Consider the following 27903-nt stretch of genomic DNA (forward strand, 5'->3'; position numbering starts at 1 on the left):
AGCTTTCATTAGCTTCACTATAAATCTGTCTCTGCCTATACGTACGTCTAGGCTCGTTTTTCTCTACCTTAGGATCTTCGTGCAACTTCTACATAGGAGGCCTTTCCTGCCCCTTTTTGCCTAGCTAGCTCTTTCAGTACTCAACTACCAGCTTCCAGTTCTCCCTGATTCCTTCAACTGGGTTAGGGACTTTTATGGAGTCTCTCCCCAACTCCAAGCATCCAGGCGAATCCACAGTTCTGTTCGAATGGTTGCACCGCCAAAAGATCTCAAAGGGGCGGGGTTTTCAGCAGAGATGTACAGGCGGGCGGAGCCCCGAGAGAAGTCAGCCGCAAATCCCTCCCCTTTTGGTCCGGAGAGGCGCGCACCACTTCTGGAGAAGCCGCAAGTCTCGCGTTGTTCCGGTCGGAATTACCCGGAGGCGCAAGCCAGTATGGCTGCGCTAATAGTGAGAGGAGTTCGGGACCTGCTGAAGCGTGCGGACTTCGCGACGGTCCCGCGGAGACATCGATATAAGAAGAAGTGGGTAAGGTCCAGCCGGAGGCCCAGGAGGGAACAGTGACAGCGACCTCCGGCTGCCGCCCCTCGAGAAACTTCTCTAGCCCTTCCACTTCGCGACCCTCTCAGTTGGGTTCTCTATTCCCGCCCATCTACAACATCTTCGGCCTCTTTTCCCCGCCCTTCAGGTAGCGACATTAGGCTCCTCTACCTCACATCATCGCCTCTGTCGGTCTTTTTATTTCGCCGCAAGTCTTTAACTCCTTTGTTACGCCGGCTTGCTCCTGACTCCGCCTCTCTAAGTTACGTCATCACCTCCGCCCTCATTCTTCCAGTTCTGTCACCACCTCTTGTTTCCCAGCTCGTGGTTACCATCCCTTTAGCCCCCACTACCCCTTCCACTTCCTTTCGTCCCTCTCCCCCGTCCCCCTCTTTTCTAGCCCGTCCTTACCCCCGTCCCTTCCCCCCCAACCCATGACCTCTACTTCTCCTTTCCTTATAGAATTTCCATCCCGGCCTCCCTCACCCCACGGAAAATGTCATAGCAACTTCCCCTTCCTTTCTGAGTCTCCGCCACCCTCCAGGAAAGGCTTCAACCCCTTCCTCCACCTCGATCTGCCTCTGGCGCCCAGGAAAGGTTACAGCGACCACCCTACCCATACCTCCGGCCCTACCCCAAACTTGGGCGAAGGGTGCACGGATTCTCCTTACCCTCTGGGTTCTCCCTACTTCTCCAGAGACCCTTTCTTTGGCTTCACCTGTACCCCTGAAATTTCTTCTATAACCAGCACGCCCCACTCTCTACCCCGACAGATTCCCTCGCCGCCCCCACCTCCCCCCTCTCCACCCACACAGCCTCCCCTGCGGCTGGTGAGAAGTTCTTTTGAAACTTGTTCTCCTCTCAGAAGGCTCTCCTACCGCGAGCCAATCCCCTCTGGTTCGCCCCCTCCGAGTCCTTGTTTTGACCGGTCGAGACTTCTGGGGTCACCCCCTCTCCGTCCTCGGAGCCCTTATTGCAGCTGGATTAGTCCCCGACGCCCTTACACTGACCACTGCACTTACTTCTGTTACAATGCTGAATACCCTTCAGTGGTGGTAACAAGCCCTGTGACTTCCCCTTCCCTCACTCGTCGGCCCCCACAAACCAGCCCAGTGACCTCTCCTCCCCTCACTCATATATATTTGGAAACTGGCCCCGTGATTTCACCTCCTCTTGCTCGCCGGCCCATGGAAACTAGACCTGTAACTTCCCCATCTCTTTCTCCCAGGGTTTTGGAGATCAAACAGATCTCGTCTCTGTATCCTTCTTGGTCTTCAGGGAGAAGTTATAATGATCCTCCTGTTTCCTCAGCATCTTCCCCACCCACTGGCAGGTTTTACCAAGGCCATCTTAAGCCTGCAGACTCTTGTGAACCTAAACCACAGCTTGACTCACTCCTTGGAAACAATTGTGACTCCCAACTTTCTTTTCAGGCGGGTGTGTCTGTCTGTCCCAACTCACCTCAGGAGGGCTCATATCACTATTCCCATCTTTCCCCAGAAACCCACATATCTGCCCTTGGGAGCCCTTATTGTGTCACCCAGCAGCCCTCTGGTAGTACTGGTACTTCTTGCTCACCCCAGTCACAGGCTCCCAGGAAGCCTTGCTTTGAGTCCATTTTCCCCTGGAAGACTGGCGGGAGCTCTTACCTTTTTTCCGACACCACTGTTTCTGGTCCTCCCTGTTCCGAGGAACTACCTCTTCCCCAGTCCTCTAACTGTCCTTATTCTGCCTTCTTCCCTTCACCCCTGGGCAACCAGTTTATATCTCCACTCCAGTCATCTCCCTGTAGAAACTATAATGAACCCCCTCTCCCTACCCCAGTTTGCCCCCAAAAGAAGTCCCCTAAACCCCCAGGGTTAAAACAGCCATGTGCTCCCCACAGATGTCGCTCCCTGGTCATCCCTACTCAGAACACATCTCGTGACCAACCAAGACCCCCTACGGTCAGCATCTCTCCTCCTCTTCCTTCCCACCCTTCTGGTTTCTCTCTTCCTTGTATGGTGACATCTATCACAAGTTGCTCAAATTTCTGCCCCAAAGAACTGAACTTACCTACTGTAGTCACTAAGACCCTCAAAACTATTGTCCCCACTTCCCTTCCTCTCCGCCTTCCTTATGCTCAGAGCCGTCCCCTTGGACCGTCTCCAGGAGCCCCTTGCAATACCCATACATATTCTGTGGTTCCCCCCACCCCTGATCCCTGCTCACTCTCTGGTTCCACAGGTCTCCCTCAGTGTTATAACCAGCCTGTGGTGCCCCCCCGTGGCACCTATGGCACTCCCAGGGGCCCACCCCAACCCCATCGCCAGCCTGTGGCACCTCCATGTTCTACCCATATCTATTCTTTTATCCCTTTGAGAACACCTTTTGACCCTCAAATTTTACCCATTGCCCCTCGACCCTGGGGTCACCCTCATACTATGCCCTGTGGCCTCCACGTCTACTCTGTGGCTTCTCAAAGCCCCCGCAAAGTGTCCCCTCAGATTCCCTACAGCTGTCCAGTGCCTTCATCCACGAGTTCCAACTGTAGCACTAATCTCAGCTGTAGTTCAGTTGTTGTTAGTGAATACCAGAGTAGTGACAACCAAAGCACGAATACCCACCAAAGCAGAAGTTTGAACCAGAATGAGAGTCCCCATTCTAGCAGAAGTCGAAGTAAAAGCAAGAGCGTTCATCTTAGCATTATTCAGAGCCGGAGCAGTAGTCCCCACCAAGGCATAAATCAGGATGAAAGAGAGAGCCTTCATTTTGGCAAATATCAGGGACAGAGTGAGAGTCCCCAATCTAGCAAAAGTCAGGGGCTGGACAAGAGTGTCCTCCATAGCAAAAGTCAGAGCCAAAGCAAGAGTCCTCGCCATGGCAAAAGGGAGAACAAGAGTCCTCACCATAACAGAAACCGTGGTTGGCGTAAGAGTCCCCACCGGAAAGAGAAATGAGGGTTGGAGCAAGAGTTCTGAACAAACCAGAAATCCAGGCCAGAGAAAAATTCACGGACAGGAATAGTACCACCAGGCATAGTACGCTTCTCAGCTGTGGCAACCAGGACTAACTTATGGACTCTTCAATTAAGGTCTTCATTTTTCTTTTAATCTACTTTTATGCTCTCCAAAGCCTGACCGATGTCCCTCTCTGCTACCCCCATAGCACTCATGCTAGAAGTGCCCATTTTGGTTCATACCTCAAGATTTCTGTGAGCTCTCCTTTTCCCACTTTCCTGAGGTCTGGGAACTTTCCAAAAATGACCCTCAACCCTGTGATTGTATTGGTGTCAGCCACTCCATAACCTTATATAAGTTACCCTCATTTCCATCAAATATGGAAGGCTGATGTTTTTTGTATCCCACTGAACTATATTGTGCTCAATAAGCTAGGAGACATGAAAGTACTTTAGAAAATGGAAGAACTGTTCAGGAGAAAGAGTCTTTTGTTTTTAAGTCTGAAGTTTCCCCCAAGGCCTCCATAGTTTCTCCCAGTCTTCTGTAGATATTCCTTAAGTCCTCTCCTGAGCTCCCATTCTAAGTTCCTCTTACTCCCTGGCCTCAAGGAGGGCCGCCTTTCTTGGCGATCCCCACATGCTATCATGAGAGCTACAGCTTCCTTTCTCTCACAGCCCTGAGATAGACCAGTTCTTGCTACTTTTCTCTCCCACACTTCTCTGGCAGGCAGGGGCAAGGTACAAAGGTGGGAGTGGACACTAACTGGTATTGGTAGAGTCAGGCAGTAGGGGATAGAGACAAGACTAGAAGACCAATAAGCCTGTTCTTTACCTTTCAGGCTGCCACAGAACCCAAATTTCCTGCCACTCGACTGGCTCTGCAGAATTTTGACATGACCTATGGTGTGCAGTTTGGGGATCTTTGGCCATCTATCCGGGTCAGTCTCCTCTCAGAGCAGAAGTATGGTGCACTGGTCAATAACTTTGCTTCCTGGGATCATGTGAGTGCTGAGCTGGAGCAGCTGAATGCCCAGGACTTTGTGAATAAAGCCCTTTCTCATGAGGAACTGGAGTCTGAGAATGGCCAAACTACAGCTCCATTCTCAGCTTCCTGGGACTGTAGTCCAAACCTGCGATGCTTCACTTTTACCAGAGGGGATGTCAGCCGTTTCCCTCCTGCCAGGTAGGACCTGGAGCCATGGCTGGGGCTGTCCTGTGTGTCTGCTGAAAGTAAACAGGAAGAGGTCCAGGTCTCACCTTCTTAAATAAAAATCATAATATTGCTAATATTTACTGAGTGCTCATACATGCTAGGCATTTTCTAAGTGCTGTATATATATGTTATCTCCTTTTGTTCTGTCTATGGCCCAAGGAGGTAGGTAATGTTATCGTTCTTCTTTATATTTGAGGAAACTGAAGTTCAGAGAAGTTAAAATATATGCTTGCTTTAGGTTCCTTAGGTAAGTGGTACAGCTAGTATTTAGACCCAGGTGATCTGACACCAGAACCTGCACTTTGAACCTGCTCTGTGCTACTGCCTCCAACAGAAAACAACCACCTCTTACTTGATCAGTTACTATACTCTTTCCAATGTTAGTTACACTGCTTTCTCATTTCCCTCATAACCACACATCGTAGTGAGTAGGACAGTAACGTGGTACCAGTAAAGAAGTGGGACTTGCCTGGGAAGTGGAGTTTGCTTGGGGTCACAGACTTCGTAGCAGACTGGAAAAAGGAGACTTCCAGTCTTTGGACTCAATGTTTAGATGTATATGAAATTGAAAGAAAAAAGACTGTAATCAGATGTTAAATTGTGCTTTACTAATTGAGAAAAATAAAGCTCAATGTTAGTTGTAGGATGTGGAATTGATTTTTGAAGGATTGATTCATTCATCAAATTTTATTGTCTACCATATGCCGGGCATTCTTAAGAGGACGGGTTATGGGTGCATAAACCCTCCTGGAACTTACAGTTTAGTGAGGAAGACAGCTATTAAAAAACTATTTATGATTTTGATAAGTACTACAAAGGAAAAGTACAAGATACTAAGAAGTCTTATAATTAGGAGATATAATTCATTTTTTTCCAAGATGTGAAATTTAAGGTAAGACCTGAAAACGGAGTAGGAATTAAAGCTGCTGGCATGGGAGTGGGAATGGGGGTAAGAGGCAAAATACGAAGCTACAGAAGCAGGCAGGAGCCAGATTATGAAGGTATTATAGGCCATATGGGATTTTGGACTTTTTCTCTAAGGGGAAGAGGGAATCATGAAAGATTTTAAGCTGGGGGATGACCTGACCAGATTTGAATTTTTTCAAATATCATTCTGCCTGCTGTGTGGAAAACAGATTGGAGAAGGGCGAGGCTAGAAATGGGGATGCAAATTAGGAGGCTTTTGCAATAGTCCTAGCTACTGGCTTGAGGGAAGGCAGTATGAATAGTGAGTAGTAAGAGATGAGGGTGAGATTGTATATGTGTCTAGGGGGCCTGTGTGGGAATCTTGAATGCCTGGAACTTGCAGGTTGGGGTGAGGGGATTTTTCTTGTGGTCCAGGGTTACTTAATAATGGCTGGAAGTACCAGGGCTGGGTTGCTTCAGACCATGTCTTCTTTAATACATACTGCTGTAAATTGCCAAGAGCTGTTCTAGAGAACTACTGGAAAGGGTTTCTGAGCAGGGAAAAGGCAGTAATTCCCAGTGGTTATAAATGTGGGCTTTGGAGTCAAGAAAACCTCGATTAGGATCCTACCTTCATCACTTGTTAGATATGAGGAATTGTATAACTGAGTCTTACTTTCCTGATCTGGAAAATAATGGTAGTAATAGCTGACACTATAGCTTACTGTGTACCAGCTACTGTTCTAAGCATTTAATTTATACTAATTCCTTTAACTCTCAACAATAATCCTATCTGGTAGATGCCGTTATTACAGATGAGGATACTGAGGCACAGAGAAGTTGTGTAATTTACCAAAGGTCACACAAGTAATGAACAGCTGGGTTGGATTTGAGATCCAGGCAGTCTGGCTCTGGAATTTGGATTCCCCTGCCTTGTGGGGCTGTGATAAGGATTAAAATGAAATGATGCATATTAAACATCTAGTTTAATACCTGCAGGATAACCTTCGTAAATACTGCCTCTTGATAATTTTTTTCATCACAGTTATGCTTCAGGAAGATCATTTTGGTCACTGTGGGGGTTGAGCAATAGACTAGAGCAGGATTGGAGATGAATTCAGAGGCATTGGCTTCAGGCAGAACCAAGAAGTAAGAACCATGTGGTTTCCTAAGTTGCCTGAGGTGCTTGACTTCTATTCAAGGAGACACCTTGGGAGTAGTTGAAGTAACCCCTGTATGTTTGGGGTTTTTTCTCCTCTTCTTTTCTTGATGGGCTCCCTGTAAATCAAGGGGATTTTAACCTCTTAGGAGTTTAAGGATGTATGCAGGGAGTCTAAGAATCAGAAATTGTCAGAAAAATTGTTGTGCCCTTTTTTTTTTTTTTTTTTTTTGGAAAGAGTGACAGTAGCTTTCAACAGGTTCTCAGAACTTTCTGAGAATGAAAAAAAAGGTTAAGGAGTAATGTTTCCAAAAGGAAGGAACTTGAGGAGAATGGGTTTTGTGAGCCAGTACTGGTGTGGTAGCAATTCTGTGGTTTTCTCAGATTTCTCAGTTTCTTGTCGTTTTTTTTTTTGTGAGGTATGAGGCACATGTTTCATAGGCAGTCTAAGCATGATCTAACTTTGAAAATATCCTGCCATAACCTGAGCCCATTTGTGAATGCAAGAAATGTCACAGCCTCATTACTGGGGATTGTAGCTCTTGTAGCTGATCCTCAGTGGTGCTATATCTTATGTCTTGTCACATCTTCCTCTCAGAACCTTCCTGTCAGCGCAACAAGGTCTGAGTTTTTGTTTCCTTGAGTCTGTTCCAAATAGCTGAGCTGTGTCTCAGGGGAATGGTTTTACTACCAGTTGCTCTTGTGACAACTGGCCTGGGAGTGAGGAGTCCTTCTGTTACCATCAGATTGTCTGTCATCCATCTCTCTCTCCCCATACCAATGCTGCCTCTTTTCATGCTTAGTCAGTTCTTACTTGTAATAGCCTTCTCACTGGTATCTCTGCTTCTCATTTGTTCGTTCTAGCCCACCTAGCTTTCTAAAACTCTATCTAGCTGATCATGTCATTTTCCTTAAAAACTTTTGGTAATTGCCTATAGGTTATAGTCCAAAATCCTTAGCATAGGATTTAAGACCTTTTGCAGTCTGGCCTTGTTTGTTTTCCATCTTCAATCTCATGCAACTTGTATTTCTACCACACCAGATTTATCCCTGTTTCTCAAAGAAGCTATGAGTTTGCGTGCTTCTGTTCCTTGTTCTTTTTTCTTCTGCTTGGTATGCTTCTCTTCCTTTTTTCTTTATTTTATTATTATTTTTTTACCTTATGGCCTATTCCATCATCAGGGCTAACTCAGGTAACTGACAGGCACAACTGATGGCACTCTTCTCTGAACCCACAAAGCACTTTTTATCTCAATACGTAACTCTATAACACTGAGTCCCTCCTAGATACCAGGCACTGTTTCAGGTGTTGGGGTTATTACGATGAACAAGGCAGACAAAATCTCTGTCCTCATTCTAATAGAAATAGAGCTGGAAAAATACACACACAGACACACACATCTACACATTTAAAGTGAATAATAAGTGCTTTAAATAAAAATAATTCAAGATAGAAGGTGATGGGAGTAGGGGGCTTCTATTTCTAGCTAGAGTAGTCAGGGAATGCCAGTGCCTCTCTGATGAGGTAACTTATGAGGAAAGACCTGAAAGAAATAAGGAAGAAAATGAGGGATATTTGGCGGAAGAGTGTTGCAGGCAAAAGGTGAAGCATGAGACAGAAGCATGCATGGCTTGATTAAAGAATAGCAAAATGGCTATTGGATTGGATTAGAGTGAATTGATCTGTTTTAAAAGGACCGCTCTGCCTGCTGTGTAGATGAATGAGTGTGAGTAAATAAGTGAGTGAGTAAATAAATGAGTGAGGGTCTGAAAAATAAGATTTTTCTAAGTAGACCTCAGTAGCCCCGAAACGCATGGGCTTGGTGGCTTTGACATCCAGTGGATCTTCCGACTTGTAATTTGATGATAAAGTTCTCTTCTCTCTTCTAGGCTTGGCAGCCTGGGTGTCATGGACTACTACCTAATGGATGCTGCCTCCTTGCTACCTGTCCTGGCCCTTGGCCTGCAGCCTGATGACACGGTTCTTGACCTATGTGCAGCCCCTGGGGGAAAGACACTAGCATTGCTTCAGACTGGCTGTTGCCGTAAGTAAGAGGGCTGGTGTCTTGTGCAGGGAGGACTCCTTCCTCACCTAGTCGGGTACACAGTGAGTATGATGGTCTCAGGGTCAGAGGAGGGATGGATAGTGTTTGCTTGCTGAGCTGGGATATTTTTTCTGTTTGTGTTTATTTCTTCTATTTCTTTGTCGCTGGCCAAGGAAGGTTGCTGAGCAGAGCAAGGTCTCTGAAGGCAAATAAAAGTAGGGCCGCAGTGAATCTACCACATGACACTTTCAGCCTTCTGCATCTCTCTAAGATTAAGCTCTTTTTCCTTAGCCTGCCATCTAAAGCAGTAAGGTCTGGCCGCAGTGACCCTTTATAGCTTTACATGTTATTTTTCCCCAGACTTTGTTTGATTTAGTGATATCCTATGACTTTCTATTGCCCCAGTTAGCCTCCTCTTTTGCTTATATTACGTTTTCTCTCTCGAATACCTCCACACACTTATAGTCGGCCTTTTAGCTTTTAAGCCTCACCTCAAGTATACCACCTGGAAATCTTCCCTCATGACTTCTACTGGCCAGTTGAGAAATGATGCCTCTGTCTCCTATGCACCTAATTGTGGGTATCACCCCTTCAACCGTTAGCACATTATTAGCCTTGCATCGGAGCTTTACTGGGTGTGCATCTTCTCTTCAAGCTTATGAATTCCTTGGGGACAGGCCCAAGTCTTACTCATTTCAGTTGTGTAACCCAGCCTGGGCTTTGTGTATTGTAAGTGCGCCCTTCAGCCATCCACTAGGCTACATCCTGCCTTAAAATAGGTGCTGTTGTCTCCTTAAGGACCCACAAAGGGACTGTGATTTTCACACTCACCTGGAGCTCAGCCAAGCTCCTCTTGCCATGTGCCTAGCCTTTTTGTTGGGCTTAGACCCTTCTTGCACAGTTCTCATCAGCCAATTTGCATAGTTTGAGTTAGCTTCCAGCCTCATGATAGGCCCCATGGGTGATACTAGAGAAGTACCACATTTGATTTCAGACTTTTGAAGTCTAGAGGGAGAGGAGAAAAGATGTTTATATGGCTTAATGAGTCTAATGCAAGAGAGCCCAGCCTGTGTGCTGAGCTATGCTGATTTTCCTGAGTGCTGTGGGAATCCATCAGAAGAGGGATGAAAGTAGTAGGGTTTCTTGGTAGAAGAGGAATTTGAATTAAGAGGAGTGAGAAGGGCCAAGGAGAACTACTTGAGAGTTGCTCTTCTAAGGTGTGCTGAATTGCCAGCACCTCACCTTATCCCACTGACTTCTTGATCCCAGAGAGATGGGAATTTCAGTGCAAGAAGGGGACTTAGATTTTACCTACTCCAGCCCTCATACTTTATGGAAGGGGATATTGAGCCCTAGAGAGATTAAATAACTTAAAATCTTTTACGTAAGTTGGAGGTAGAGCCAGACTGAACCCAGCTTTTCTGTTCTCCATTCAAATCCAACTGCAAATTCCTTTTGAGCAGAGATTCCAATTGTTACTTCTTTGAGTGTCCTCAAAAATTGGGACCATATTTATTTGTGGGAACACTAATCTGGTTCATATAGTCACCATTTCTATTAGATAAGGTATGTGCACTCTAGTTCTTTACCACACTTCCCATCCCCATTTCACTCCTTGGCCCTGAGGCCAGGTATCAGATGCTATTCATCTTCAAGCTTGCAGTAAATTTTTTTTCTTCTTGTAGAACTAAGAGCAAAGTGAGACATTTCTTGAACTTGTGTTTGTCACAAAGGGAAAGTAAAAGATAGATGATGAATGAATTAGAATTATGTTTGGTTATATATAATAGAAAACCCATCTAATTGGATTAAAGAAGAAAAGTTTATTTTTTTCTTACATGAGAGAAACTGTGATATAAGCAGTCCAGGACTGGTATGGAGTCTCCACAGTCATCTGGGATTGGGCATCTTCTTTCTCTTTGCAACCTATTTTATTGTTGGCTTCCATCCTCAGAATTCCTGGTCCAAGATGGCTGCTGGAACTCCAGCCATCACATTCAAATTTGAGGCAGGAAGAAAAGATAAGATGAGAGGCACATCTCCTAATTGTGCTGGCTTCTTTTAAATATCTTCCCAGAAGTCACACACAGTAATTTTGTTACAACTATTAACCAAAACTAAGTGGTACAGTCATATTTATGTGTAAAAGAAGACTGGCACATTGCTCCCCACTTCCTCAAATAAAATTGGTGTTCTATTACTAAGAAATAGGAGGATAAGTTTTGGATAAAAAATGTGTCTACCAAAGATGAAGAGAGACAAATGCTTCAAGAACAGTGGCAGAGGGCATATTTCTTTAGAAGTAAATATTCTTATCTGGTCTGCTTTATTTACATAACCTTTCTGGCCTTTGCAGCCCCTGCTCCATTGTGTCTAGTATGGCGCAATGCACATGGTAAACATTTGTCCTCCACCTCCCCTGCTCCTGGGGTCTGCATTGATTGGCTATGCCTGAGAATTGGTCTGATTCTCCATTAGCAGTGTTGTTGGTGGGATATTTCATTGGGCCATGGCCACTGAAGTTTCTTTATTCCCACAAGCATAAAGTGTCTGTACTACCCAAAGCCAGCTATAGATCCAATGCAATCCCTATCAAGATTTCAATGCACTTTTTATAGTAGTAGGAAAAAAAATCCTAAAATTTGTATTCCCACAGGCAATCTTGCTGCCAATGATCTCTCTACCTCCCGAACAGGCAGACTACAGAAGGTCCTTCACAGCTATATACCTCAAGATATCAGGGATAGGAGTCAAATTCGAGTCACCTCATGGGATGGCAGAAAGTGGGGAGAACTGGAGGGGGACACCTATGACCGGGTAAGTGATTCCTGACCTGGGACATCAGCCAGGCAAATCTGGCCTTTTCATCATGACTCCAGGCCCTAAAGTAGTAGGATCTGGCCCTACATGTTTAAGCCTGTAGAGCTGTTTCTGGACCTAGCCAGCAATCCGTGGGTGATTTGGAGAAAATAGTCATCTGCGGAATTGTCAGTTCAGCTTAGATGGCTGGCTGTCATCTTTATTAGAGAGAGCAGCAAAAACAATTTGAACCTGAGTTAGTGGAAAGGAAGTTTATTAGGCTTATTTTATTTTTCAATTCACTTGATTGTTCTCAAGCCCTCATTAAAATAAGTATGAATGAGGTTGTTTTATTTTTCAATATTAATACAATACATGGTGCAAAATTCAGAAGGCACAAAAGGGCATCCAGTGAAAAGTTCTTGCCCTCTTACTCCTGTCTCACAGCCATCTACTTTCTTTCCCTTCAGATAACCCTTGCTTATATTTTCTTCTGTATCCTTGAAAATATATTCTTTGTGTATTTACAAATACAAATTTCTGTGTATTTTTTTTAAAAAATAGGAATGGTAGTTTTTTATATTCACTATTCTTAACTTTTGTTTTTCATTTAATGTACCCTGAGGTTCAGTCCTTTCCTTTTTAGTTTTATGTTTTTGAGATATAATTGCTAGATAATAGTTATATGCATTTAAGATTTTGACAGAGGTTACTGAGTCACTCCTTGTGGAGGTTAAATTTGTTTCAGTTATGCTAATTAGTAAGAGTACTGCTTCTTCATATCTTGTCACCATTAGTTTTGTCAGTCTTTTTGTTTTTTGCCAAACTGATAGCATTTAATTTACGTTCTGTTATTACGAATGATGTTGAAATTCACTTCATACTTCTAAATTATTTGTATTTTATTTTAATTTGCATATTCTAAAAATATTTATTGAAAACATGTACTTCTAAAAATAGGGCTATTGTTTCTGAATTGTCATCTGATTCATTTATCTAATCTGTCTAGTTCTTACTGTTATGCCTCCGCCAGTCTAAGAAATTGAAAGACCAAGGTTTATACAATCTTGGAGACTTGCTTTCTACTTGTGTGGGAATCCCTTATTCAGCTTTTTTGATATAGGAGTAGGAGAACAAAATGAAGAGCACATGACCTCTGCCATCAGCCTAATCTATTTTTGTATTACAGGGCTGCCACATAGTGACCTTGGGAAAACTGCTATATCTTGCCATACTTCAACGTCTTCATTTGTAAAACAGAAAATACTACTACATAAGATTATTATGAGGATTCAATGACAGTATCCAGGGAAAGCTCTTAGCACTGTACCTAACCATGAAAATTAGGCAGATTTTAGCTATTGTCATTATTCAATCTGTGCTTGCCTGCTTCTATTGATAATGACTCACTGAGGTTCTGTGGTTCAGCACTGCTGGTATTAGAAAGTTCTTCCTCTTACAGAAAAAAATTTTTAGACTGTATGGTATGTGGTTGAGTACTGGGGTAAGACTGCTGGGGCTAGAGTCATGACTCCATCACTTTACCAGCAAGTTACCAGGAGAAGTCTGGGCAAGTCAACCTTTCAGTTAAACTTCAGCTTCTTCATCAGTTAAATGACAATAATAGTAGTGCCTGTCTCATAGGTGATAATTAAATAAGAATGCATTTAGCACTGTTCCTGGCATGTAGAAAGTACTTAATAATATGGTTATTATCATAATCGTTATTATTTTTATTATTATTTCCATTCATTGATCCTAGCTATGCTTTATGGAAAATTATAGAGTGAGCTCCCTCCTATTTTACTTGAAAGTGCTTTAGACATTTGAAAGCAGTTTGTTAATTTATTTGTTGAAAAAATAGTTGAGTGTAATATGCTATGCGTTAGGTATGTGTTAAGCACATTATGCATAAATGAATACCATCTCAGAGCTCCACACGTTCTTTAGGTCCATCCCTCTCCCAACTCTACCTGGTCATGAGTTAGAGTGAGTTCACAGTTTTCTTTTTATATACACTGCAGTTATACCTTTACCCACCCCTTTATATTTAGCCTTGTTGAATCACTTCCTTTTAGATGTGTCTCTTATATACTGCAGAGTTGGGTTTTGCTTTGTAAGTGAATCTGTAAATTTTATTCTTTTAAAACAGTTGATACCACTGGTAAATTTAGTCTCATCTCTGTCAAATTATTTTACTATGTTTATTTACTGTATTTCTTTTACTGTGAGACCTCTTTTCTTTGCTCTTTTGGTTTTCTTTTAATTTCTGTTATTGTTTAGGAAGGTTTATATTTTAGTTCTACATTAGATAATTTCATTATCAAAACTGGGGGTTTAATTCTACTGGTTGTGGTTCCTGCTAACTCTTGCTCAAGGAGGCTTGTTTCCTTTTTAAGTTCTGTGGTTATTTTTGTAACGTGTCATAATTTTCTAATAACTTTTCTATTGAAGCATAACACAAGTGATCAAACCAAGTGTATTGCTTAAGAATTGTCTTATATGAAATATACTTACATTGTTACTACCCTACCATTATTATTAAGAAATACATTAACCATCATTCCAGAAAATCTTAGGCCCCTTTCTACCCTCCCAGAAGTAATCACTATTGACTTCTAAAACCACGTATGTTTTGAACTTTATATAAATGTAATCATATAGTAATATGTACTCTTGTCTGATTTTTTTCTCTCAACATCGTTTGTGAAATTCATCCATGTTGTTGCCTATAGCAGTTCATTGTTCATTGTTATTGTTGTATTATATCCCATAATGTGTATATATAATAATTTATTTGTCCATTCTATTCATAATAGACAATTGAGTTGTTTCCAGTTTGGGGCTATTACAACATTGCTGTGAAGATTCTTGTAAATTTTTTTTTTTGTGCACTTATTTACCTATGTCTGTTGAATTGTTGGGTCATAGACTATGTGTATGTTCCACTTTAGTCAGTCCTGTCAAACAGTTTTCCAAGTAATTGTGCCAGTTTACATACCTATGTACAGTGTATGAGAATTTTAGTTGTTCCATAACCTCATCAACATATACTGTACTTTGTTCATTTTAGCCATTTTGGTGGATAATGGTGTAATTTGCATTGTGGTTGTAATTATTTCACTAATGACTCATGATTTTGGACACCTTTTTATGTGTTTATTGGCCATTCTTTTTGAAGTGGACATTTGTCCTTTGCCTAGTTTTTTCTACTGAGTTGTCTATCTTATTGTGTAAGAAAGAGTTGTTTATGTATTCTGGATATAAGTCCTTTATTGAACATATATGTATTTTAAATATCTTCTTCCACTCTGCGACTTACCTTTTTATCCTCTTAATGGTAATACAGAAGTTCTTATTTTTAATGTAATGTAGTTTATCACTATGGTTAGTGCTTTTGGGTCTTTAATTTAAAGTATCTTTTCCTACCATAAGGTAATGAAAATATTCTCTTCTAGAAACATTTTAGTTTTACCTTTCTCACTTAGGTTTGTAATCCGTTTGACCCTGGTTGACCCAACATCAGTTATTAAAAAGATTGTTCATTTTCCACTGCCCTGCTCTGTCACCTTTGTCATAAATCAAGTGTCCATATATTTGTGGGTCTGTTTCTAAACTCTCTTCTGTTTTTTGACCTATTTGTCTTTCTTTGCAAGAAATTACATGTCTCGATTGGAGCTTTATAATAAGTCTTGATATCTGGTATAGTAAATCCTCCAACTTTGTTTATCTTTGAGTTTCTTTTGGCTAGTCTTGCTCCTTTTCATTTTCATAAGTTTTAGAATCAATTTGTCAGTTTGCACAACAAAATCTTCAGGGCTTGTCTACGGCCATGCTACCCTAAATAAGCCCAATCTCGTTTGATCTCGGGAGCTAAGCATTTGGGCCTGGTTAGTACTTGGATGGGAGACCCCCTAGGAAGACCAGGTGCTGTAGGCATAAAAAATAAAAAAATAAGGGATTGTTAGCTGACAAGGTCCTTGCAATCTGTGAGGTCAACCAAGGGTTGCCTCACCTAAAAAAAAAATAAAAATAAAAAAAATCTTTTGGGCTTTTGCCAGGATTACATTTAATTTAAAGAACAAATTTGAAAAATAATTTCGCTGGTCATAAAATTCTGTGTTGGCAGTTTTTCTTTCAGCATTTTGAAGATGATATTTCACTTCTTTTGCTATTCATTATTTCTGTTGAGAAGTCAATTATAAATCCTATTAACCTATTTCTCACTTGCCTCAAGAATACTCATCGGTGAGCATTTACCCTGAGATAACTCGTGGATTACAGTCCTAACCTTAGCCCCAAAGATTGCCACAAAATATCCTGCTTTTATTATTATTTTCGCATTGCTCTAGCATATGGATAGTCTTTGGAAACAAATGACATTCTATTTATAGCATTCTGTTTTTAGTAGTGGTATTTCCATTTACAAAATATAGTAATTCTCTATCGCTGAAAATGTCAAATACTAGAAAAACGTAGCATTCCTACACATGATGTTAACACTGGCAGTGAGCTGTACTTTTTTTTTCTAAATGGGAAATGGGTTAAAACTCCTTTAAAGGTGATATGTGTATCCCCTGCTTGGGGTTCATAGCACTTTTTGAATCTGGTTTGATTTTCTCATGAGTTTTAGAAAATTCCCAGCCATTATTTCTTCATATATTTTTTTTCTGCTTTGTTTTTTCTCACTTGTAATTATAGGTCTCTAATTACATGTATGTTAGCCTTTTTCACCATATCCTATATATAATTGATATTATTTTCTGTATTTCTCTCCTTTCCTCTCTTATTATTCAATCTAGATATTTTATTTTGACCTGATTCACCACTCCTTTCTTTAGCTGTCTTAATATGCTGTTAAATACATCTATTGAGTTCTTTTTTAAAAAATTGAGATATAATTGACATAATTGTATTACCTTTAGGTGTTCAACATATTGATTTGATATATGTATACAATATATTTTTAATTTATTTTTTAATTAAGTTCATTGGGGTAACACTGGTTAATACAATTATATATTTTTCAGGTGTACATTATCATTTGACATCTGTATATTCTATTGTGTGTTTACCACCCAAAGTCCAGTTTCCTTCAGCTACCATTTATTTGATCGTCTTATCCACTTCACCTTTCCCCTAAACCCTATATTTGACCCCCTTTACCTTGTCTACCTTCCCCTTTCTCCCCTACCCTACTAGTAACCACTAGTATAGTCCTCTGGTAACCACTAGCCTATAGTCTATGTCCATGAGTCTCTGTTTGTTTGTCCTGCTCATTTGTTGCTTTTAGGTTTATATTCCACATATAAGTGATATCATGTGATTTTCAACTTTTTCTGTTTGGCTTATTTCGCTTAGCAGGATTATCTCATGGTCCATCCATGTTGTCGCTTATGGCTGAGTAATAATTCATTGTATATATGTACCACAGCCAATCATCTGTCCGTTGCTTCCATGTCCTGGCCACTGCGAATAATGCTTCTATGAATATCAGTGTGCAAATATCTTTTTGGATATGGGTTTTCAAGTCTTAGGGGTAAATACCCAGTAGAGGGATTGCTGGATCATATGGTAGATCAATTCTTAGTTTTTTGAGGAACCTCCATACTGTTTTCCATAGTGGCTGTACCAATTTGCAGTCCCACCAGCAGTATATAAGAGTTCCTTTTTCTCCGCATTCTCTCCAACATTTGTTATTACTTACCTGGTTGATTATAGCTATTCTGACAGGTGTGAGATAGTGTCTCATTGTGGTTTTGATTTGCATTTCCCTAATAGCTAGCGATGTTGAGCGTCTCTTCATATGTTTGTAGGCCATTTGTATGTCCTGTAGGTAGAAGTGTCTGTTCAGGTCCTCTGCCCATTTTTTGACTGGATCATTTGGGTTTTTTTTGTTGTTATTGAGTTGTATGAGTTCTTTGTATATTTTGGATATTAGGCACTTATTGGAGGTGTTGCTTGCAAATCTATTTTCCCATTCGGATGATTGTCTCTTTACTTTATTGATGATTACTTTTGCTGAGCAGAAGCTTTTTAGTTTGATGTATTCCCATTCATTTATTTTAGTTTTCACTTCCCTTGCTTTTGAGGTCAAATTCATAAAATCCTCTTTAAGTCCGAGGTCTTATTGCCTCCTCTTGAATTTAGCTCCTATGTTTTATTCTATGCATTTTATTGTTTTAGGTCTTATATTCAGGTCCTTAATCCATTTTGAGTTAATTTTGGTGTGTGGCGATAGACAACAGTCTAGTTTCATTCTTTTGCAGGTGGCTTTCCAGTTTTCCCAGCACCATTTATTGAAGAGGCTTTCCTTTCTCCACTATATGTTTTTGGTTTCCCCATATAAATATGGGTTTACTTCTGGACTCTCGATTCTGTTCCACTGGTCCATGTGTCTGTTTTGCAGCCCATACTATCCCATTTTGATTACTGTCACTTTGTAGCATAACTTGAAGTCGGGCAGAGTGATGGCTTCAGCCTCATTCTCTTTTCTCAGGATAACTTTGGCAATTCGGGGTCTTTGTGCTTCCATACAAATCTGATGATTTTTTGTTCTCCTTTAAAAAATGCCGATAAGATTTTGATGGGGATTGCATTAAATCTGTATAATGCTTTAGGTAATATGGTCATTTTAACTATGTTGATTCTTCCAATTCAAGAACACTGAATAGCTTTCCATTACTTTGTATCATCTTCAATTTCTTTTAATAGGGTCTTACGGTTTTCATTATACAGGTCCTTCCCTTGTTTCATTAAATTTATTCCTAGGTGTTCTATTCTTTTTGTTGCAATTGCAAAAGGAATTATTTTTTCCACTTCTTTTTCTGATGCTTCATTATTAGAGTATAGAAAAGCTATGGATTTTTGAATGTTGATTTTGTATCCAGAGACTTTACTGCATCTGCGTGTTGTTTCTAGTAGTGTTCTTGTGAAGTCTTTAGGGTTTTCTATATAGAAAATTATGTTATCCACAAATAGTGACAGTTTGACTTCTTCATTTCCTATTTGGATGCCTTTTGTATCTTTCTCTTGTCTGATTGCACTCGCTAGGACCGCCAATGTTATATTGAGTAAGAGTGCCGATAGTGGACAGCCTTGCCTTGTTCCTGATCTTAGAGGGAAGGTTTTTAGTTTTTCACCATTAAATATAATGTTGTCATATATGGCCTTTATTATATTAAGGTACTTTCCTTCTATACCAATTTTGTTAAGTGTTTTGATCATAAATAGATGCTGTATTTTGTCGAAGGCCTTTTCTGCATCTATTGATATGATCATATGATTCTTATTTTTTAATTTGTTTATGTGGTGTATCACATTAACTGATTTCCGTATGTTGAACCATCTCTGTGCCTCTGGGATTAAGCCCACTTGATCGTGTTGTATAATTTTTTTAATATGTTGCTGTATTCAGTTCGCTAGTATATTACTTAGGATTTTTACATCTGTGTTCCTGAGAGATACTGGTCTGTAGTTTTATTTTTTTGTGTTATCTTTACCAGGTTTTGGTATCAGAGTAATATTGACCTCATAAAATGAGTTGGGAAGTATTGCCTCCACTTCAACTTTTTGGAAGAGTTTGAGAAGAATAGGTATTAAATCTTTGAATGTTTGGTAGAATTCACTGGTGAAGCTATCCAGTCTTGGACTTTTACTTTTTGGTAGATTTTTGATGATTGTTTCAATTTTCCTACTGCTGATCGGTCTATTTAGATTTTCTATTTCTTCTTGCTTCAGTCTAGGAAGGTTGTATTTTTCTAAGTACTGGTCCATTTCTTCTAGGTTATTAAATTTGTTGTTATATACTTTTTCATAGTATTCTTGTATGATCCTTTGTATTTCTGTGATGTCAGTCATAATTTCCCCTCTTTCATCCCTGTTTATTTGTATCTTTTCTCTTTTTTCTTTAGTAAGTCTAGCCAGGGGTTTATCAACTTTATGGACCTTCTCAAAGAACCAGCTCTTTGTTGCATTTATTTTTTCTATCATTTTTTTTGTGTTCTGTTTTAAATTTCATTTATTTTTCTCTAATTTTGATGATTTCTTTCCTTCTGCTGACTCTAGGCTTCATTTGTTCTTTCTTTCCTAGTTTTATAAGATGAAGCATTAGGTTGTTTATTTGGGCTCGTTCATGTTTTTGGAGATAAGCCTGTAATGATATGAACTTTCCTCTCATAACCACTTTTGTCATGTTCCAAAAGTTTTGACATGTACTATCATTATCATTCGTTTCTATGTCTCTCTTGATCTCTTTTTATTTCTCTGACCCAGTTATTCTTCTGTAGCATGTTGTTTAATCTCCATGTATTTGTGATTTTTCCTGATTTCTTTCTGCAGTTGATCTCTAGTTTCAAAGCATTATGATCAGAGAATATGGTTGGTATTATTTCAGCCCTCTTATACTTGTTGAGGCTATCTCCGTGTCCCAGTATGTGGTCGATTCTTGAGAATGTTCCATGTGCACTAGAGAAAAATATATAAGCAGCTGTTTTGAGATGGAAGGCTCTGTAAAAGTCAATTATGTCCAGTTGGTCTAATGTGTTGTTTAAGGATGTTATTTCCTTATTAATTTTCTGTTTGGATGATCTATCCATAACCGACAGTGGCGTATTTAGGTCCCCTACTACAATAGTGTTCTGGTCTGTATCTTCCTTTAGTTCTGTTAGTAATTGCTTTACATATTTTGGCGCTCCTTGATTGGGAGCATAGATATTAATAAATATTATGTCTTCTTGGTGCATGATTTCCTTTATGATTATGAAGTGTCCCTCAGTATCTTTCTTTACCTTTTTTATTTTGAAGTCTATTTTGTTTGATATTAGTTCTGCTACTCCTACTTTTCTCTGAATGCCATTTGCTTGAAATATCATTTTCCACCCTTTTACTTTGAGTCTGTATTTGTCTTTGGAACTGAGATGTTTCTCCTGAAAGCAGCTTATGGTTGCATTTTGTTTTTTGATCCATTCTGCAACTCTGTGCCTTTTTATTGGCAAGGTCAGTCCATTTACATTTACAGTGATTATTGAAATATGAAGTCTTAGAGTCATTTTATCTTTTGCTTTCTGGTAGCTCAGTGTTTCCATTACTTTCTTGTCCTTGTGCTTCCATTTTCTTTATTTTGGTTGGCTTTTGTGGGTTTTCCCTCTGGTCCTTGTTTTGTTTTATATACAATGGTCCTGAATCTTTGGCGTGTGGTTACCATTGTGAATATATAAAGGAAAGTTAGGAAATTCTTGTCCACTATTTGTCTGAAAGTACTTTCTAGTCCCTGCTCCTTTTCCTCACCTTCAGTAATGCCCATTATTCTTATGTTTCCTCTACTGATTGTATCAGCTAGTTCTGGAATTTCTCTTTCATTATTTTTCATTCTACGTCTTCTCTCTTCTTCCTTCTGTTTATTTCTAGAGTTCTGTCTTTGATATAATTGCTTCTTTCCTCCATTTGGTCGATTCTATTTCCCAAGCTTGCTATTTCATTTTTCAACTCTTGCAGTATGTTCTTCATCTCCATAAGTTCTATTTTGTTCTTTTTGAGGGTTTCAATCTCCTTGTTCTGCTCATCTAATTTTTTTTTCAATTCCTGAAATTGTTAATTTGAGTTGTTTTGGATCTCATTGAGTTTTTTCAGAAGTACCATCCTGAATTCTCTGTCATTTAAGTCGCATATTTCTATGTCTGTAAGCTTATTTTCTGGAGATTTTTCTCTTTCTTTCTGAGATGCCTTGTCACCTTGGTTGATCATGGTGTTTAATGGACTGTTTCTCTGCCTGGGCATTAATGGAAGTGTATTCTGCTGTTTTTCCAGAAAAGATGATTTATTATATAAAGGTCTCTCTTTAGCCTTTTGCAAAGGAGGTGCTTTTCTTTTGGTTTCCAGTAGGTGGTGTCTAAGCCTCTTGGATCCCTGCTTTATATAAAGTCTTAATAATACTTTTTAAATTTTCTTGTAGATATTTAATCACACTTGGCTACCCTCAGTTTCGGTCCCTATCAGTGTCAGCAACAGTCTCAGCAGCGTTTGCTCAGATTCCTCTGGGGCTCTGTGGTGATCGGTCTCGGAGGATATGTGGTGAGGGGCCTTCTGGGTTGGGGGTTGGGGGATGTGGCTCAGCCTCAGTTTTGCAGCCGTGGCCGGCAAAAATCAGCTGTTGTTCCTCTGCAGTCCTATCCTGCTTTTCAGCTTTCTGCCCTGACAACTGGGCCCTGCAGCCACAGTTATCCCAGACAGGAATGTTTAGGGAACTCAGCTGCAGGAACTTGCCACTCCTTCACTCCTCCCCCTCCTCCTGCAAGGAGCTCCAGGGGCTACAGGAGGCAGCTTCTTTATTACTCCCAGTTCACCGCCCGACACCTGGAGTTCTGAGCTGTGGTAGCTCTTATCCCATGCTCAGACGTGCTGGTGTGCAGTTTGGATGTTTTTGTTGAGTTTTAGATGTTCAGCTTGTTGTTGATTCAAGGGGAGAGATCTGGGGATGTCTCTCACTTCATCATGTTGTCCTGAACCTCTGATATATCTATATATTGTAAAATGATTACAATAATAAATTTAGTTAATATCCATCATCATACATAGTTACAATTTTTTTCTTATGAGAACTTTTAAGATTTACTCTCAGCAGCTTTCAGATATACAATACAGTATTATTAACTGTAGTCACCATGCTATACAGTGCATCCCAGGACTTCTAAATGGAAGTTTGTACCTTTTGACCCCTTCACCCATTTTGCCCATTCCTCACCCCTGCCTCTGGCAATAACCAATCTCTTCTTTGTGTCTGTGAGTTCATATAAATGAAATCATGCAGTATTTGTGTTTCTCTGACTTATTTCACTTAGCATAATGAAGCCTCAAGGTCCATTCATGTTGTCTCAAATGGCAGGATTTCCTTTTTCGTGGCTGAATTATATTCTGGTCTGTGTGTGTGTGTGTAGAATGCCACATTTTCTTTATCTGTTCATCTGTTGATGGACACTTAGGTTATTTCCATGTCTTGGCTATTGTAAATAATGTTGAAGTGAACACAGGTGGCGGGGGGTGCAGCGGGCAGTGCAGATATCTTTTTAAGATAGTGTTTCCATTTCCTTCAGATAAATACCCAGAAGTGGAATTGCTGGATCATATGATAGCTCTATTTTTAATTTTTCGAGGATCTTCCATACCGTTTTCCATAGTGGCTGTACCAGTTGACATTCTTACTGCATCTGTTGAGTTCTTAATTTCAGTTATTGTATTTTTGTTTTGGAGTTTTTGTCTGCTTTCAAAATTTCCAGTTCTGTAGAAATGGGAAATTATAAAATTGTATGTCTTTTCATCTGATTTCTTGAATATATCAATCATGATCGTTTCAAACACCGTGGTAATTTTAATATCTGGATTTCATGGGTCAGCTTCTATTATTTTTTTTTACTCTTGGTTTTGTTTTTTGTCTCCTGGTGGTAGTAATTTTTTATATTTGAATGCCATACAGTTTGTGTGAAAAACTGTAGAGGTAATTTGAGGCTCTAGATATCTTCCTCTAGAAGGATGTGATTTTCTTTCTGGCTGATGGTGAACATCAGAGCAGACCATCTTAATTCAGTTAGAAATTAGGCTAATTCAAAGGTAAACTTTGTGAGCTCTCTTCTACTTTTAGTTTACTTCTGTACACAAGGTCCAACTCAAGGCACAAGGTGTTTGCTAGGACCCTCTGCTTCTTGGTATGGACTCTAGACTCCAGTTTTTATCCCCTTTGAGGATTTTGGCTTTGCTATGGATTTCCATTCCAGTTCCATGCCTCAAGTGGGCCCAGTGCCCTGTTTTGTTCTTTTTGGGGGAGTTACTAGGAACTGGTAAAAGAAACCATCAGCTTCATCTCCAGCATGCCTCCCTAGAGTTCTGCTTCTGCTTTTTCTTTGGTTTTTGAGGATTTCTCTAATTTTCTATGAGCTATGCATTTAAAAGTTTTTTTAAGTTATATTTTATCCAGCCCTTAGGTATTTTGTATTACAGGCATTTTCTGGATATCTAGTTTAGTATATTGCTGGAAACTTTATTTACTTGGAGTTTCTGCTTAACTAAAAGTTCACAGATCTTTTCTATAGATGATTTTACTTTTTTGAAACATAAATATGGGATGGCTTTTTATTTTTTATTTTTGTGTCTAATGTCTAGCACAGAGCAAGCTCTTAGTAAATTATTATACATTTCTCACTTTAAAACTTTTCCATATTGGATACGATGTTGTTTTAGCATAAGATATTTTTAATTTTGAACCTGTTGTTTTGTATATTAGCTGCCTTCTGGGCATTGTATCATCTGTAAATTGGATGTTTTCATTCAAATAGCTAAGGACCAAGCCAACGACAGAGCTATGAAGTGTTAAAGACTTCTTCCTAGGTTGATATCAATTAATTATAGTTATTTGTGTGTTGGTTTTAGGTTTTTGACCAGCCATGAGTATACCTAAATATACTATTTTGCCACTCATGGTTTCATAATTGTCTACCAGGTTAAAATGAGCAGCTTTGTCAGGTACTGTATAATGGAAGGATGGGCAGAGGAAGCACTCCGCAAAACCGCTAGGGTTTAAAACGGCCCTGGCCTAAGTAAAAAGAGCCTATAAGTAGCTTTAATACTTTACCCTTTAACACTTCTGGGCAGGTGCTGGTGGATGTTCCCTGTACCACAGACCGCCATTCCCTTCATGAGGAGGAGAACAACATTTTTCAGCGGTCAAGGAAGAAGGAACGACAGATGTTGCCTATGCTGCAGGTGCAGCTTCTTGCGTGAGTGATAGATTTATAAAAACTCAGGATTTTGCGCCATATTGTCCTGGGGATCTGGTCACCTGGGGAACTGGGGGACTGGAAGCTCTTGCCAAAACCATCACCTGTAGAAGTGTCTGCCTGGAGGAGACAGACAGACATGGGATAGTCCTCTGGAACATAAAAACCCTGTGTGATAGGACATGTGTAGCAGTGTGGGCTGCACAGATTCACTTCTGCTCTCTTACTTCCATGCTAGTCCCAGTACAAGTAAGAAGCACAACTTTGAAAAACAGTTGCTGAGGTCAAGGTTTTGTAGGGCTGGAGTAAGGACTCAATCCATAGCCAGCATCAGGGTTTGGTTTATAACTAGAGCCAGAATTCAGGGGATCATTTTAAGAAGGCTTCTAGAGGACAGCTAATGGAGTAAGGTTGGGTCGCTCTCTGCTTTAAGAATGACTTTTCAAGTGGCGTAATTGTTGAAGGGACTTGAGAGGTTGTCTAACACAGCTACCCAACCCACAGTAGACTCCCCTATTCATGCTTCTAGCTCCTTTTGTTTTCCTCCAAGCTCACAAGTCACTGCTTTTCTCTCTGGTTTCAGGGCTGGACTCCTTGCCACCAAACCAGGCGGCCACGTTGTCTATTCCACTTGCTCACTCTCACACTTACAGAATGAGTATGTGGTGCAAGGCACTATCGAACTCCTGGCCAATCAATATAGCATCGAAGTTAGGGTGGAAGACCTGACTCACTTCCGAAAGCTTTTCATGGACACCTTCTCTTTCTTCCCATCCTGCCAGGTTGGAGAACTGGTAATCCCAAACCTCATGGCCAATTTTGGGCCCATGTACTTTTGCAAAATGTGTAGACTGACATAGCATCACCCTGTTCCTGAAGCCCTGGTGTTGGAAGACAAAGGGTGTACTCTTATGGAGGTACTGGACACAGCCAGTGACAGAGTTGCCCTCTGAGTTCTCTCTTTATTCTGTTCAAATCTTTCTATTGACAGTTTTCAGCAGTAGGAAGTCAGAGTTCTTCTGTCCTGCTGTCCAATTGTGGAGCATCAGCAGGTTTCTAACTCACTTATTACACCCCACCCCCACTTCCCATCTCTAAGCCTGTACTAAAGTTTCCTATCCCATTAGGAGAAGCCAATGAGCAGGCGCACACTCTAAGCTGTAAACTTGGGAAGATGTATTTAGCCAATAAAATTGAAGCTCCATAGAGCTGGAGCTGTAGTAAGGGGCCTCATGTCAGTCTAAGTAGTAAGTTGCACTTGTACCAGCTGCTGCACTGCACGCTAGCTCCCAAGTGCCTAGAGTCCAGGACCTCAGCCTGGTTACAGGCCTCTGGTTACAGGACCCCTCTCACACTTGAGCTGAGTGATCAGTCTTGAGCAGCCAGTGTGCTCAAACAAGCCTACCTAGTTTCTCCATATGGCCCATAATCTAATTTAAGATACAAGGAACTAAAAATGTTAAGCCATTGAATAATAATCCGCTTACTTACATTGAGAAAGCTCTCCAGAGCTGAGTAATTCCAGCCATTCTTCCTGCTGTCAATAGCACTTCTACCCAGGTGTGGCTAGGGAAGCTGTTCTGCCACAGGACTGTGATACCTCTGTGTGTGTTTCTTTTATTGTTCATTCCTTTAGCATGTATTTCTCAAGCTCATGTATGACAGGTTGCTGCTAGAGATGCTTCAGAATGGCAGCTCTCCTCCTTTGCTTTATGAGCACCTAGGAAACTCCTAATGTCTTGTTTTGTTATATTGATTTTTTTTTTATTAGTTTTTTCCTTGGTCCTGATCTGTGGCTGAGCTCTAGTGCCAGTTCTTTGGCCTACATACATCACTCAGAGCTCTTCCCCCAGCATCATTCACCTCACACAGTGTTGGGGAGCAACATTACATCATTTACTGATTGCATGCTACTTACATTGTTTTTGGACAAATAAGGCAATCCTTTAATGACAGGGATATTAACAATTGCTTATGGTCACTTGCAGATATTGCTTTATTAAACAATTTTTTCCCCCTGAAAAGCTGGCTTTTGTGTAGAAAAGGGTGCATAATTTTAGAATACTTGTATTCTTGGTTTTCTCACTTTCCTTATCCCTCCTCTTCCTGTCACTGTTTTTATGCCTTTCCTGCTAATCCTTGTTTGGGTATTAGAGGTATCAGCTGAGAAGTACTCTAAATGTGGTTAAGCCTTCTCTTTTCTTGAGATTTGCATTGTAACAGAGGGCCCAGGAAGGCCTTCTAGACTCATCCTAATGAAGCTAGGAAGATAGAGTTCCAGGGAGTAGGAACCTGATTAGCCTCATGTGGTCCTGCCTGCTGTTTACTGTTTACTGTTTACTCTGTATTTGCTGAGGCAGGGAGGTCTCAGGTGCTTGGGTATCTGCCCCTGTTCCAGGCTGGTGCTAATGGAATGCTAAGCAGTGATGATCCAAGGGGAGAGGGTCCTCTGCCCCTGGGTCCTTGTTTCTGGTCTGTGGCTAATCGGGGACAAACAAACCCAGGTAAGAAAAGCAGAGAAGTACTTTGGAAAACAGTTTATCTTCTGTAATTGAATATTTATCTACTGTACAACCCAGCTATTCCAATACTTGGGATAACCAAGAGAAACTCTTAGATGTACACCAGGAGAATTGTATAAAAATGTTCATAGCAGCCCTGGTCAAAAAAGCAAACTCAAATGCTCATGAGTAAGAGAGTACACAGATAAACTGGAATATTCACACAGTGAAATATTACATAGCTGTCAAATGAACGACAGTGACATAACAATAAGGATGAATCTTAGCAATAAAATATTAAATAAAAAAGTTTAGCCCCAAAAGATTAAATGTAACATGATGCCCTTATTATTTACATACAATATAATTTTAAATATACTGTTCACTGAATTTTGGTAATTGCATATAATCTGTAACCACCATCACCATAAAAATATAGAAAACAATTCCATCTCCTAAAAAGTTTCCTTGTGCTCAATCCCTGGTCCCAGGTAATCACTGATCTGCTTTCTGTCAATATAGTGTTGCTTATTCTAGAATTTTATATTATGGAAGATAGAGTTGATTTACAGCTGGATTGCAAAAACAGAGGGCCAGCCATGGGTCACAGTAGAGAGATAGCTTGGATCTCTGGTTTTCATTTTTGGGAGTCACAAATATGTTTGACAGACTGATAAAAGCTTTAGTCTTCAGGAAACATGAGCACACACACACACACACCACCACATTTTATACATACTCTCAGAGGTTTGGACACTCCCTAAAGCCCATCTGTAAACTCCAAGTTAAAAACCTTAGGCTCAGAAAGTCTCAGAATTTGAGGGTCTTCAGTGGAAGGCAAGCAGAACTCTCATGGCCAACTCTAATCGCCATTCTGCCAACCTGCTTTTTTTTTTCTTCTGCATTCCTCATCTCCAAACGGCACTCCAATTTCAGAACTGATTTCTGTGACACTAACTAGTCCTAAATCCTTCCATTTTCTCCCACCTTCTCATGCCACCCCTTAATAAAACTGCTATTGCTATGCCTCACTTTTA

General features: G+C 40.5%; 2 protein-coding genes and 1 pseudogene across 2 annotated transcripts; all 3 read left to right on the forward strand.

The window, feature by feature from the left end:
* The first annotated feature begins 345 nt into the window (after nt 1–345).
* On the forward strand, nt 346–27897 carry NSUN4 (NOP2/Sun RNA methyltransferase 4). Its single transcript, XM_016159073.2, has 6 exons — nt 346–526; nt 4316–4659; nt 8645–8799; nt 11456–11616; nt 24241–24365; nt 24949–27897. Exons 1-6 carry the CDS (start codon nt 434–436, stop codon nt 25223–25225), a joined length of 1155 nt encoding a protein of 384 aa, XP_016014559.2. The 5' UTR covers nt 346–433; the 3' UTR covers nt 25226–27897.
* On the forward strand, nt 693–4309 carry LOC107517901 (sperm head and tail associated protein-like). Its single transcript, XM_016159064.2, has one exon. It carries the CDS (start codon nt 973–975, stop codon nt 3475–3477), a length of 2505 nt encoding a protein of 834 aa, XP_016014550.2. The 5' UTR covers nt 693–972; the 3' UTR covers nt 3478–4309.
* LOC118605432 lies at nt 15421–15537 on the forward strand (annotated as a pseudogene).
* Nucleotides 27898–27903: the final 6 nt, after the last annotated feature.

The sequence above is a fragment of the Rousettus aegyptiacus genome, unplaced genomic scaffold, assembly GCF_014176215.1.
Source record: "Rousettus aegyptiacus isolate mRouAeg1 unplaced genomic scaffold, mRouAeg1.p scaffold_m13_p_1, whole genome shotgun sequence".
NCBI classification, from domain to species: Eukaryota; Metazoa; Chordata; class Mammalia; order Chiroptera; family Pteropodidae; genus Rousettus; species Rousettus aegyptiacus.